Raw genomic sequence first — 15072 nt, forward strand, 5'->3', positions numbered from 1 at the left:
TTGTGTGAGTCATTACCAAAAAAAGAAGTGTTAAAGTTGCCCCCCTGTTCTAAGGATGAGGACTGGAATTCAAACTTCAAGTGAAAAACTCTTGATGGTGATGAGAGAGTCTATAGGTGATATATAGGTTCTTAAAATCTTCTTTTTAGGCAGCAGGAGGAAAGGAGCTCCTGTCAGCATGAGTAGGTAAATAAATTTATTTCCTTCTAGTTAACAATGTCTTCTCTAAAAGAAGTGAAAAATAATAATATAATAAAAGAAAAATCCCAGACTTGGAAAGGATTGCTTCTAGTCCTTTACATGGATGTACTACCTATAGGAACAGTATACTTTAAACAGACAGCTTTTCTATTTGAATGGGTAGTATGCAGTAACTGTACTGCAACCAAGTCAGTTGATGATGCAATTTATTCTACAAGTATTTCATACTTAACCTTGAATAGGGCTGTACTAGAAAATGTACTCTCTGGAGTACTGTAACTGCATGTTTTGTAAATATCTCAGTCAAAACACTTAATTTAAACTATATTTTGCATTTCAAAACTTAGAAACTCTATTTTGAGAACACTCTGCCTTTCTGAAATCTGTACTCCCATACACACAAGAACATCGTGTGTTTTATCATTTAAGAAAATAGTGGCAAAACTTTTATTCAAGTTAATCTAGACCCCTATGGGGGAGGTTGACTGCATCTTCTTTGCAGCCAGAACAGAGTGATTGACTGTGGTCTCTTGAGAACACGGGTTCACATGCATATCAGTCAGGAAGTAAACAATGCACTGGCAGTAGTACAGACACAGCAGAGTGCAGCATAGAGAACTCCCATTTCAAGGAAACCACACCTTTCTAATTGTGTTGAGTCTGTGGTTCTACTTCTTGCAGTGGAGGTCAGTCAAAAACTTGCAGTACAGTGCACTATTGCACAGTTGCTGATATGTCATGTCTAGTGGTCTGAAGAAATCTTACACTGTCTTTTTACCCTGTGCTACAGGGAACTGCAAACATGGAGAGCACAAAAAAAAAATATCAAGCAGGTCAAGTAGTTGTTGGCATGTAGACAAGCAGTAGTTGTCATAGTTATGGTTGGAGCCTGCTATTTATGGCAAACCCCCAGATGTCCAAGGCTTGTTTGTGGAACACTAAGGCAACTAAATTGCAGGACAGAGTTACCTGTGGAGCAGATTTCATAGTAGTTAAATCTTACCAGCCCCTGGGTTCTGGTACAGTCAAAGACAGTGAGTTTACCCAGAGTGGGACACATTGCCAGAGGCAAACCCAGCAGTTGTCTCCCAGGCAGCTCTGTTAAGGAGGCTGTGCTTGCTGAAGGCACGGGGAAAAATGAGAGCAAATTGAGTTTTTAATGATTTGTCCTTCAAATACAGAAGTTGGTTGATTATCTCTGGAAACTTCCATGGTTGCCACTAGATGGTGCCTTCTGCTCAGGCCTTGAAAGGCAGACTGCTGCAGTCACCTAGTGCATCTTCAGTGCTGATGCCCTGGCATTAGGGAAACCTAAAGCCACCTATGTGGTCATGAATAGGTCTTACAGCTTTTCTGGGAGGGTTTAGTTTTCCTTTTTGTTGGTGTGGACAGTGCAGGTGTATTATAAACTGGAGCTTGAAACTCTTGTTGGTCCTATGTAGACTCATGAGGCATATTTTGGTAGGTGCAAACTTACCTGAACAGTAACTGTACAACTGGCATAAGCTGGGAGGGTGTAATTGCAGCTTATTGCTGAATCTGTCTTTGCCTTTTCATTTCTCCAGAAAATGCCGAGTTGCTTGGAGATAGAATCTGGTATTATAAAGAGGGGACAATACTGTTTCAGTCTCAGCTTAGAGAACTTTACAGTGGGGTACACATTTGTTTTCAAATCCATGTGAAATCCGACTCCAAGTGACAACCATTGTGTTCTCCTCTTTCACATTGGTTTGGAAGAGCTTTACTGACTTTCTGGCACACAGAGCTTAAGCTTATAAGCTAGTGCTTACAACAGTAAGAGTACAGATAGATATTTCTGTTTATTTACCTCACTTACTTACCCAAGTAATCAAATTATAAGCAACAAAACAAGCATAAATGCCTAACTGGTCATTTTTCAATGCAGTTAGCTCTAGCAGTTGCTATAAGTGTATAGTAGTTGCTTAGAAAAAGAGTGGTTTTGACCTTGTCTTTAGTGTCAATCATAAATAATGGGGCAGGAGATCCAGGTCTAGTGATGCCAGTTTGCTCCTCTTAATGCTTAGTGCTTCTGTGTCTATAGGCGTCTTCAAGAGGAAGAACAGCAATTCAGAACATCATCATTGCCAGCCATCCCAAATCCCTTCCCAGAACTTTGTAGCCCTGCAAGCTCTCCAGTGCTGGCCCCTGGATCTTTACCTCAGAGTCAACCTGCTAGTAAGCATGTGAGTATGGGACAAAGCTTTGGGTCATCCATTTGCGTGCAAAATAGCAGTGGACTACTTCATTTTGAAGGCAGAAAAAAGCTTCAAGATAAGTAAAAACACTTGTAGACTTTGTCTGTGAGTAGGGCAGCACTGGCTGAGAGAGTATCTTCAAATAGGCTTCCTTTCCTAAAAGGCTTGTAAGAATTAAGGGTATAAATGATATAAGCCTCTTTCAGATAAAAGCATGTCGTGAGTGAAGCAGTAATGCCTAATGTCTTTCAGATTTTGTTATTCAATATAAAGACTTGCTAATTCAGAAGTCAAGTTAACTAGCTTAGAGTTGGAGGAGGATCTGTGCATATTATACTGCATGTTCTAGGTGCCACAAAAGCACTGAACAGGTGGATTCTTTAAAGTCATGGTGGTGCTTTATTTTGCTGTTTTTCATGAAGCTGCTTAAAAAGCAAAATAGTGTTCTTAGAGCATGTAACTAGGCACAGCTCCTTGTAATGGAATTTAAGGGAGTGCTGTCCCATGGAAAACTGGTGGAGTCATTCTCTAGGTTCTTGGCAGTGAAGATAGCACAGACTGAGTTGCCATGTGGTCCAGAGCAATAACCCCAGCAACACTGCAGTTTTTCTTCTCTGTCCTACTCCACCCTCTGAGAAATAGTCATCTGGTTTTGTATTGTTCCTCAAGCACACTGAAACACTAAAGCTGGGCTCAAAAACCTTTATATAGTTAGTAAACTGTGTTGACTTGCATGGGGATGAAAGGATGGGTTACTCTTACTGACCATTGGCTTACAGCAGTTCTGTGCTCATGTACCCAAAAATATTAAGAAGTTTTGCGTCACTGTCCAGTTAGTTTGTAATTACCTCCTACATCTGCTCTGACAGATAAATGGTTTGGGTGGACAGTTCAGCTACAAGGAGTAGACCCTAATGTTTACCCTCGCATATTCTGCATTGCATTACATTGCTATGAACATCTACCTTCTGTCTTGAAAGACACAGTGCATCTTCGTTGGTTTTACTGTATTTCTTACACATACAAGACAGACAAATAACCAAATAATGCACTGGGAAAAAATTGAGTCATCCTCTTTGGAATTTAGCACAGGGCCCTGTCAGAGACTTAAGCAGAGAGGCTGTTTTGCCAAGGCAGTGTTGATCTGACTCTGGGGAGACAAAACTAGGGGCAATTCTGCCTCCTAGCACTTGCCAACAGGACAGCAGCATAGCTGTCTTTCTGAAACATACTGTAGTTGCTGATGAACCTGTGTTTACCTCTCCAAATATTTCCTGGGTTCAGGGATTCTTTGCCTTTTAGCTATATGTTTTATTAAAATTAACCAAGGCACCCTAAACAGTGCTTTGTAAAGTCTTAAGGAATCCTCAGTGATCTGAGTCAGTTTTTGATGGAATTTAGAAACTAGTGGTTTAACAGCAGATAAATATAAAAGTAATCAATCTTTTAATGTATGTAAAAAGATGGCTGTGAACCCCCCCCCCCGGTTATAAAGTATTGGTGGACAAAAGTAAAAAAGAGTAGGTTCAGTTTTTTTGAAGGAAGGAAACTTATTTTTATACCTCAATTTTAAACATGGAGTGTTGTTGGATAACAAAATAATCTGTCTGATCAGCCTCCTTGTAATTTGTGTTTAACCCAGTTCTAGTTCCCTTCAGTGGAGTCTGCTAAACATCATGAGTAAAAAAATCAGTAACTTAAAAAATGTTATACATCTTTCCAACTTCATCCCATTAAAAAAATGTAAAGTTTAGGAATTTGAGTAAATTATTTTAGGACATGATCTGACTTAGATAAATGTCCATAAATACAAAATAAACTACTGGTTAAAAAAATGAGTGATGAACTTAAAGTTAGTTAGTTAAAGGACTGCAATAGCATGCTTTAATAGCTGGCAATTAGTGAAAATAAGTTGTGCTTTAAGAAAAATATAAATACAATATTGAATGCAAACCAAGGTTAAATATCAAGGTGCTTAATTTCAGGTTCTCTGCTCGTAGATTATAAACAAAGATTAACATTGGAGAGTGGAATGAGCCGTTCTAATTACATGGGATATATGAGGTGTTAGTGAAAAGTGACTCCTTTTGTGTATTTGAAGGTAAATAAGCAAATAGCAGTTCTGGCCAGCAGTGCTGCAGCTCTGATCGCACAGGGCATCACAACACACTCATGGCGTAGAGGAAATGTTGCCCTTGGTCAGCTCCTATCTAGGGCACTTGACAGGGACACAGGTTAATGTAGCTTTAGGGGATTTCAGAAAAGAGTGGATATTTTGTTTGCTGACCATGTGAAACAGTGGGGAACGACTGGAAAGCTGGGATGTCTGATACAACTTCGTAAGTGCAGTGTTGTTAGTATTGTTTCTCATGGAGCACCTCAGTCTTATTTTTAATAACAGTAAAATACAGCTCTGCAATGATAAAACCTAGTAGTGGTTATGCAAGAGGAATTTAAAGATCCAGTCTTGTGAAACACAGAAGAGTCTCATGTCATATTGTCAAGCCTTGAGCATAAAGAAATGCCAGTTCTGTTCAATTTTTACTAAAACTTTTCCCCAGTATGTTGTTTCCTACAGGAAAAGGATGCATGTGTGAATGAAAGAGTGAATAAAGGAGCTTTCAGGTCATAAAGCTTGAATTATATTTTCAGCTGAAAAAATGGATATTGTCTTTTCCCATATGCAAAATTTTATTCATGCAGCTGGAGCCTGAGATATAAATTTCTTGTTACTTCTGAGTCTTTACCTTGTTTTTTTCATGCAGTTGCCACTGCTTTTTTTTAACAAGAGGTTCACAGCTTTGCTTTTTGCTCTGCTCTGCATTGGTTTCATACTCTTTCTTTGCTCAACAAAGAAAGGTAAAAGCAATAAAGCAATGAAAAATAACTGTAATAAGCCTTTCTTACCTTTTTGTGGTAGATTTTTTTTGTTATCTCATGACGATGAAGCATTTTTTTATCTTAGTCAAAAAATTGTGCATATCAGGAATAATTTCATTTTTTAAAGTATTTTTGATGAGATCTGTTGGGTAATGGTACTAATTTCACCACAGCAGGAAGCAAGATGCCACCTCTAGCTCTGCTGCCAGTCAGGCACTGAATACTGCTTTTAAAGCTAATGGCTGCAGCAGCATACTCCCCAGAAGACAGAGATCAGTGAGAAATAAAGGGTATTCTATATTAGCACAAAACTAAAAACACATGTAGACAAATGGGACAGTCATTTAACAGGAGAAGCAATCTGGGAAGTAAAACTGGAATGTTAAGTTTATTGAAATCATTCCAGATTTGGGTTTGGTTTGTTTTTTGGGGGGTTATTTTGTTTTTTGGGGGTTTTTTGTTTTGTTTTTGGTTTTGGGGGGGGGTTGTTTTTTGTTGTTTTTTCTGTTTTGTTTTGTTTTCTTTTAAACTCTGGATATCTTCTCTGTTTTAGAAAAAAACCCTTAAATTTAAAGATCTTGTAGATAATTTTTTTTGAGCACACGTAGGTTGAGAAATTGGCACAAAATTTAGTAGTAAAAGACTTATAAGAGAAATAACTGTGAACCTTTGGGTTACGTTTCAAAGGCTATCGTGCACTGAACAACCTCCACAGTGGCAGTGTCTGCGCTAATACAGTTTTGTGACTAAACACATTCAGTGGTAGACATTAAGAAATTATTTGTAATTAAAGGATACATGCTTCTTTGGAGTTCAGCACTATGATCTTTTATTACAGGTCTGCAGGTGGAAACAGGCCACTGTGAGCTAAGTTTTGCAGTGAAAAATGTTAGATGTTGACCTGTTGATAGTGAACAGCACACGGATCTGTAAAAATTGGCACTTCTGAACTTTAGTAGTGTAGCCAACCAGCTGGATGAAAGTACCTGAGTACCTGGATGAAAAGTACCAACTGTCTGTGCTATTTGAGCCAGTAGCTACTTCGGGTACTGGTGTGTGGTGAATGAGGCACTGCAGATGTCTTGTGTATGGAGAAAGCATGACCATTCAAGTGGTAACTGACAAAGAGTTCTTAAGTTCTTAAGTTGAGAGCAGTGTTGTCTGTGAGCTTGGACAGGAGGAGGGTGACAGGAGAGGAGCTACCTGATCAGTGCATGCCCAAGCATTCCTCTCTTCATCATGTGCCTCTCTGTCCTGCAAGTACCACCCATCTGCCCCTCCCCACAGAGCCCAAAACTTCAGCAGACCTCTTGGGGGCATGTAAGGGCTTCCACTTTCCATGCTTAGGAAGGGCAAGAAAAGGTGAGAGCAGAAAGGATATGTTCTGGGTGACACCATGCAGCACTGCAAGACCATTTGATATTTTTCTTCGTTTCTCTATTCCCCACATCTTTGTATGTACGGCTCATGCACACCTACAAGCAAAAGGTCACCCCACGTCTGAGGGGGACAGTGGTTGCGGGCTGGGAGAAGGGACAGCTGAAAGTTTTTAAAACATTGTTTACTTAACAGGGTAAATATATTTGTTTAAGAAAAATGGAAACCAGAAAATTACACCAAGCCAAAACCAAACATTTGTCCAAAAGATTGCTAAAAACATCAGACAGCTACATTGCTTCCAACTGAAGTCCATCTTTGTGTTGCTGGTATAAACTAAGAACTGGTTGGTAACTTAGGTTATAATTTCTGGTTGTGTACAAATATTTTGGAAAAAGCATGCAATAATTACATGTAGGTCACTGCAGTGCCACAGGATATTAGGCTTAAGTATCTTGTGTGAGTCAATGAAGCTTTCAACTGTAAAAATAGGGCAAATTTCTCACATCCCCCCTCTATACAGCCCAGGCAAACTTCCAAAAAGCAGTTTGATGTACCAAAATTATTTACTCTTTTCTAGCAAATTAAATTCTCAAATGGGTATGAACTAATGCCATTCTTTTTTCCAGATTTAGTTACCCTTCAAGGGAACTCCTGTAAAAAGACTTCTTAGTTTTAATTGTTCTAATTGCATGTTATGATGCACATTTTTTTTATTTTTCTTCCCATAAAACTTTTTTTATTGGCTCTTTGGAAGACAAGGATGTTGATTTACAAAAGAGAAGCTGTATAAAAATACAAACTTCTGTATAATCCAAGCGCTATGTACTAAGTTAGATTTTGCATGTGTGACAGCAGATTTTGTTACTTGATCCTGTGGTGGAATAATCTTTAGCAACAAGACATTTTGAAAATAAATGATGACATCAGAATGAGTCAACAGGACATTACTTTCCCTAAATAAGCCAAATCTGTAGCAGGTTATAATCTGGACATTTCCTTGGGTCCAGGTCCAAGCACTCCCTTTGGCCTAACTTTAAAATATGGGTTTTCATGGGTATTTGCCATGACACATCATGTTGTTTCTCTCAAATCTTTCTTTGAAGCAAGGCTCTTAAGCTAATTAAATAAATCATACATAAATCGCTCTTCAATATGTTTAACTCAGATGCCTTTTTTAAAGTAGGTTGCAACTGTGTTTGGAAAAAATGGGGAAAGAGCAGGCCTCTGCTGCACAGCTGTGATATAACTGCATGAAAGCAGGCCTTGCACTTCCCTGGGCGCCCCTCTCTCATTTGGAGAAATAACACTTTCCTGAATTAAACAAGCTAAATTTGATGGGCAGTGTAGGAAAGACATCGCATTACTTCTCATCTTGTCTCCTGTGTCATGAGAACATGTTGTCCTCTTAGTCTTGAAGAAATTGGGGTGGAGGGTGAGCTCACTTGGTTCTGAAAGTCTCATGTACTCATTACTGAAGAAGAGAGTGATGAATAACTGAAGACTAACGAGTCTGCTGGACTAAGCTAAAGACTGGCAGTCCTCAGTGCCATTAGCGCTGGTCACCCAGGGGGTCTTCAGGCTCTCCAGCTGGAGCCCCATGTGGCCTGCTGGAGACTGAGATCAGCACAGAGTCAAAGCTGCTGTTCCTCCTTCCTCACGCCTGTTACAGCTTTGTGGTAGAAAGAAATGAGTCTCTTTGTTCTTGCTTTTGGAAAGTGCCAGAACAGTAGTTACAGTCCCAACTTGAATTACTGGAAATATTAAGTGCATCTCACGCTCAAACCCAAGAGTATATTATTTGTTGGGATTTTTTTGTTTTTAATGACATAAACCTGGCCCAGCTCCCAGGAGCGTTTTGGCTCCCTAGCCGGAAGCGATGCTCTGGCAGTGGGAGTGTGCTGTGAGGAGGGTTACATGGTCAGGACCAGCAGCAGCACGCAGGGGAATGCATTGTCCATCCCAAGGAGGTCTGGCACACACTGCAGGATGGGACTGACCTGACCCAAACCTGCCCTGCTTCACATGTGCTGGTACCCCCACTGGGTCTGCAGGCACGCAGTCATGTTTGCAGTTGTTTTAAGAAGCTGCTGCACAGAAGTGATACTGAGAAGTCTGTAGTATGTGCTGCAGTAAATGCATTAGTGTGTTCACACTAGATTTTTGTGTGTGCATCTCAGTTACATGTGCCTGTGCACATTCTTGTTGCACAACATTACTCTTGCTATATTTTATTAATGGCACAGTGAGAATATAACTTAGCTGTTCTATGCTTTGATCAGGAATTGACAGAACTGAGAATCTATCAGGCTGAGAGTGCGGTGAAAAATGAGAAAACATAACATGAGAGGAATTCTAATTCCCTCTGTGCCTAGTGAGGCAGGCAGGAATGAGTTTGGGTGTAAACAGAAGTGCAGTAGGGAATCAAAAAAAAAATCCCAGAACTATATTGAGTGACTGTAATTATACCATAAATGAATGGTTGAGATGTTGTAACTTTATGCTGACAGCCTTTGAGGAGTCACTCAACATAGTAGGAATAGCTACGCTGAGTCTTAGCTCTCCTTGATGTCTGCGCTGTCTGGACTGGAGGTGTGAGTTCAGGTCAACTTTAGACCTTTTGAATAGAAACCTTTTTGGACATCTGCTACCCAGATGAAAGAAAGCACCAATTCATAGTTTAGTGTCTCTGTTGTGTGTTCTGCGTGACCTGTGGCACAATGTTGGCAGCAACTGGTAGGTGAGCTGACCACGAGGTCCTTCCTGAAGTGAGTTGTGGCACCATTACAGAGCTGTGCTGGCCCCTGTGGCTGAGCTGCCAACCATGCCCTGGTGGATGCTCTGGACGTATGTAGTGCAGGACTGGGAAGACGCCCAAGTTTTTGCTTGCTTGCTGGCATCTACTTCTAGGGATGGAAGGCAAAGCCGGTGTTTAGTTTGTTCGTTTCCAAACCATCAGCACAGTCGTTGTTTAAGTATCAGAAGTAATGCTATTCATTCACAGCAGGTAAAGGCTTCTTTGGACTTGTTGTAATTTCCTGGACAGTGATCTGTGCCCACGATGAAAGTGAAAATCTGTTTGAAATGTCCATCTTCACTTAGGTGGTGTTTGTGTGTGGACGCACGGGGAGGAATGAACTTGGAGTTCATTGTTTTGGTAGTGGGATGTTTTTGCATTGTTGCAAAGCTTGCAGATACAGTTTTGTTCAATTTCCTGAACAGAAGGGAATGTTAGTTGGAATTGAATAGCACTTTTTTATTAGAAAAATACCACTGAGTTAATTAAATCATTGTGGGATGAGTTTCAATTCTCTGTGCTCTTGATTTATAGTCTCCTATTGCTATCAAATTCTTATTATATTATTCTTCCTCCTAATGGGAGTGCAGAATTACTGTACTAAAAAGTGATTTTGTTTAATTAATGTAAGTACCTTCAGTCTTTGCTTCAGCTTCACTGTAATCTGATAATCATTTACAAAACTTACATAAAAGTGAGTTTAATCTGGACTTGTTAAAAGGCAAGCCACCATTGATTCATAAAAGCTACATGTCATGTTTCTCTGTTGGCATTAGGATTGCTTATTCTCTCTGGTGGTAGACCCTGCTGCTGCCAGGGTTACTGGAGCTGGTTTCTCCTGCTGCATTTCAGGAAGCAACAGAGTTAGAAATACCTTCATTGTGCTTCATGCCTGGAGTGTGTGGTTTTTCTGGTATTGCTGAGGGAGAAATGAATAGCAAAATTGATTGATTATAAGCTAGGAGTTTGGATGTGAGATCCCATGTTGAGCCCGCGATGTTTCTGGGGAATGTGGATAAAGCAACTTTGTCACAGCAGACTTATTATCAGTGAAATTTCATTAGCAGCAAAGCAAACACTGTTGTAAGTTTTTATGGGGGAAGGGAATGGAAGTGGGAAAGACCTTTAAAAGCTGCTTCTTTTTCTTACTAAACAGATGCTACTTTAAAGCATCCAAATCTTGCCAGCCACCCCTTCATCTGCCTAGCTCTCTTGTCTGGACAGAGTGAGGAACTACTCTGTTTTTTGGGGTTATTTAGATATGGACTATGAGGATGCCGCTTTACCCTGCACACACACACAGAGTTTGCGGTGCGCACTGTCCATCCAGACATCTAGGAACATCATCCCTACCCATAGCCTCAAGCTTGCCAAGTGTCCCGTGCTGTTGCAGGAGGCACTAGGCTTGCTGAGTTGCTCTCAGGAGCTGCAGAGGGCACGAGTGTGAAGAAACAGCTTTGAGTGCTGGGAGTGATGTCTGTGCCCGACAGTCACCGAGGAAGGTTGGCTGCCTCACTGTGTGGTGACCTTGCATGTGTTCCTCCTCTCGCCTTTTATATTCACCTTTAACAATCAGAGTTGCCTACCATCCTTGTCAGAATAGGTAACAAGAATAAGAACAAGCTGTTCATAAGGAACAAACATTGCTTAAAAAAAAAAGCTGAAAAAAAATGAGGTGCAAAACATTATGGAAAGGAGTATTCTAAGCTAAACACCACTGTCCTGATAGTAAAACACCTCGATTTAACTTTACAGGCAGTTTGCCCTTGGGCTTCTGTGAGTCATTTTTGAGCATGTCTCTGCCTGCAAACTTTAAGAGCAGCTAATTACTCTGAAGTAACTTGCTTGTCATATTGTTGCTGATCACACTTACTTTCCCTGATGCTTAATAAAATCCACTGAAAGCAAGCCAACCACAGTATTTCTAGATGTTATAAATAGCTTTACAGATGTTTTGAGCAATTCCCATTCACCAAGTGCTCAGTTATATCAAACAAGCTATAGATGGGATCTTTGATAAGCATGAGGTATCAGGTGCGCAGTTTTAGCATTGAAAAATACCTGTTGTGCTTCAATTTATGAATGTCTTACTAAATTCTCCCAAACTCCAATCTAGTGTTACATTTAAATGTTTGAAGTGTGTGTGTGTGTATATATATATGATTGTATGTAGGAGAAGATCAAAAGATTATTTACAATACTGTCACACACCTTATAATGGATTTATGGAACAGCTTGAAAAGAAATAGACTTTAAATATATAAAGGTCACCCTCCCCTTCATGAGGCAAAGGAAAAAAAGCTAATGTTACGGGAAAAGCAACATATAGTCATGCAAATAAAACCATGTATTTTATATTCTTCAAATATTTTTCTGTGTTATATGCTGGTTTGTTCTATGTATTTTTTTCCACGGCTTACCTTTGAACTTTTTTCTTTAACAAACTAGCTTGGCAAAGCTTTGTAAAGCTCATCCAAGTGAGGCTGAGACTTGCTTGTGTTACAGCCTTGTCAAATGAGCATCCTCTAACAGACAGCCTCAAATAATGTGTTGCTGAAAAATGTCCTTGCTATGCTTGAAGCTAATGTTATTCCATTTGCAACATTTAAAAGGTCCTAAATATATTTGAGAACCTTTTTTGTCATCTTCACGAGAGATGCCAAGGCTGGGTTTTCCTTGTGAATGTGGATCCAGTCAATATTTTTGCTGAAAGTTTTGGTTTATGCTTATTGCTTTTCTTTGATAAGAAAAGATGTTATTTCGCATCTTTGATACTTGTCCATCATGATTTGCATCCTAGTCTGTTGAGGATTTTGGTTATTTTTTTGGCATTGGGTTGGGATTTTTTGGGGTTTTTTTTAATGTCTGCACAGATGAAAAAAGTAATCTAAATCCCAGGTCTTTCATCTTCTGCAGAGAGAGGCTGTCATTCCAAGTGAAGTGAAGTGCTTGTCAACTGGGGAGGCAGAAGAGCACCATATTCAGCTCAGGGAGAAAGAATATCTGTTTCTAACAATTTGTACAGTGTGACACATTTCTTAATATTTTGTAGGATATTAATAAGAAGGGGAAAATCAGGAGGCTGCCAGCTATATTTGTGCAAATGTACCTTCAGTGTAATTTCCCTTTGCTACCAGTGAACATTGAGTTCTGTGTTACAGTGCATGCAAGTTACAAATGAGCATTTGCTTACAGCCTAATTAGCATAGCTTAGAGCAGTACTTAATTGCAACACTTCAAGTAACACAGAGGAACTTCAAGCCAATCTGGCTAACACAAAATTAAGTTCGTGCTCTGCCTAAGGTTGCATTACCTGCTGTGTCTGTAAGGCTTCATTACGGCTTGCCCTCTCTATGTCCGTGGAATAGCACTTAGGCAATCTTTAGAGGTCGCTTTTTGTCTAAGAGAAACCTTTAGGATTTAAATTATAGCAGGAAATTCTGCAAGAAGTGAGACAGGGCATGACGGAGTCTTTCAGTGAGTAGGGAAATTGCCTGTGCAGCAGATGCTGGCTTTGAGTATCCCTAGCAGTTCATCCATCGAACAGATGTCCAAACAGGTCTAAGGTGAAAGACTGCTGTGTTGACGTATAAGCATTAAAATGAAAGAGCTGAATGAACTTCATAGGCTTTCTATATGTTACTTTTATCCCTTAAATAAATAAATAATCTAGTAGTTCTGAAGATGGTGAAATCAATTTTACAGCACTGTAAACATGCCCACATCAGTTTCTCCGCTTTGCCTCTTTCTCAAGCCTTCTCCAACATGCAGCTGTAAAAGCTCTGGTGTTTAACTTTTCTATCAATTTGCTTAAGGATGATGTGCATGCAAAGGTCTTATTTTTGCCCTAAACCAGAGTCTTGGAAGTGCTAATAGCCCTACATTCAAATAGTAGCCATTAAAAAAGGGGAGATCCTAATAAAATTCCAACAAAAATAATATAAAAAATTTTGCCTAGTGTCATGATTCACAGGATACTAAACATGATACACAATGACTGCATTCTTTGAGTTTGCAGCAGTCTGCTTTCTGCATAATTGAGTTCATCTCTAGCACAGCTGTGTCTTATCTGAACATATTAGGTGCAACTTAGAGGCAATATCTGGATATGAGGACTGATGGATTGCAGGGGAATTTTTTGATATTCTTCATTACTCTATTTTAAAATCTGTAAATGTAGGGAAGTAGAAAGTATTTTTTTTCTCTTAAATTACGGGACTATTTACATAAAATTTCAAACCAGTAAGGTCTCACTCAGTTGAAGAAATACATTAGAAATATTTGAAAAGAAGGTATTTAAAGTCTGAGTTGACAATAACTCAGAGTGCTTGGCTTAGACTTGCAGAACTCTGACACTGATATGGAAGGACTTCTTCCATTACTTTTGTACAAAACCAATTCTGTTGGTGCAAAACTTTTGCAAGGCCAGTTTTCCTTCAGTGACTTAACAGATCTTTTAAAAGGTTGTTGCAGGGTATTTCTTTATACTGAGCAATTCTGCTTCTTCACTACAATCACAATAAAGTATTTTTGAAGGAGGTATTTGTCTTTACATAAAATGGTTGCTAATTAGTTTTGTGTGCTGTAGCTGAACTACCAGTATCTGGACTTAAATACCTGTGTTAATTATTGATTGCATATTGAATTATAAAAGGTGTTCATTATTGTAAGACAAACTTGGAGGTCTTTACCTTCAGCTGACAAGTAATAGGAATGACCATGCTTTTCATATTATTTGCAGTGGCATTTTTTTTGCTGCTGGAAAGTGGCATGTAGACTAATGAACATATCCGTGTAGTTGTTTTGCCTACCTATAGGGAACCCTTTTTTGAATCTCAGCTTACAAAAAATGGAGATTGAAATATTTAAATTCGGAGGAAGATACTGAGATTTCTTGCTGAAGGTAATCTTCACCTTTTCGTGTCCAACTTTGTATTGTGAATATTCATATCAGCAGTTGGCTCGAACTCAGTGCATAAGTCGCTTATAAGCTCTGGAAGAGTGTTGGGTTTAATCACCCTTAGGTTGTCAGATGAGACATGATAGTCCCAGCCTTTTACTCCTTCTGTTCATAGACCTTTTCAGGTAGCTGCTTGCTTCCTGTTAAAAACAACAGCAAGTGCTATTTTGAGAAGGTGTTGCATTCCACATTTTCCTTGATGAGCCTCATGTCTGACCAAGGGACCTTTGTGTGTGCTCTGTTCCTTCTCACTTCTTATTTGAGTTGCTTGTCTGGGTATCTGCCGTTAATGGTGAGATAGGGAAGTACCCTTCAAGTGCAATCACATTGTCTTATGGTACAAAGCTATAAAAGATGATAAATTGCACAGAGTACTTCTTCCTGTTTCCATTGACCACACTGGGAACCTGAATGACTACTGAAGACTAGATGTGCTTTGACTGAGGTAGCTAGTGACAGCTGAAATTACTATCACCTCTGTGTAATTTGGGAATGCAAACCCAACCTAAATTAGGTAGTGATCTGTGATGATGAAGATCCTTTCTTTCCCCTAAGTTACCAAGGTGTTTTATTAGGACCAAATCAGGCCTTGTGTCTAAGTGAGAAATGTTTGTTGACCATTTGCCTGAATAGCCAACCTC

The 15072-nt window shown here is 39.5% G+C and overlaps 1 protein-coding gene across 1 annotated transcript in view; it reads left to right on the forward strand.

The window, feature by feature from the left end:
* Nucleotides 1-15072, forward strand: part of GRB10 (growth factor receptor bound protein 10) — a 144552-nt gene that overhangs the window by 88949 nt on the left and 40531 nt on the right. Inside the window, exon 5 of the mRNA XM_027680571.1 lies at nt 2264-2405. Within this exon, the coding sequence (XP_027536372.1) occupies nt 2264-2405 (142 nt within the window). The remainder of the gene's footprint in view (nt 1-2263; nt 2406-15072) is intronic.

Source organism: Neopelma chrysocephalum, unplaced genomic scaffold (assembly GCF_003984885.1).
Source record: "Neopelma chrysocephalum unplaced genomic scaffold, ASM398488v2 Primary Assembly neopelma1_22b, whole genome shotgun sequence".
Taxonomy (NCBI): domain Eukaryota; kingdom Metazoa; phylum Chordata; class Aves; order Passeriformes; family Pipridae; genus Neopelma; species Neopelma chrysocephalum.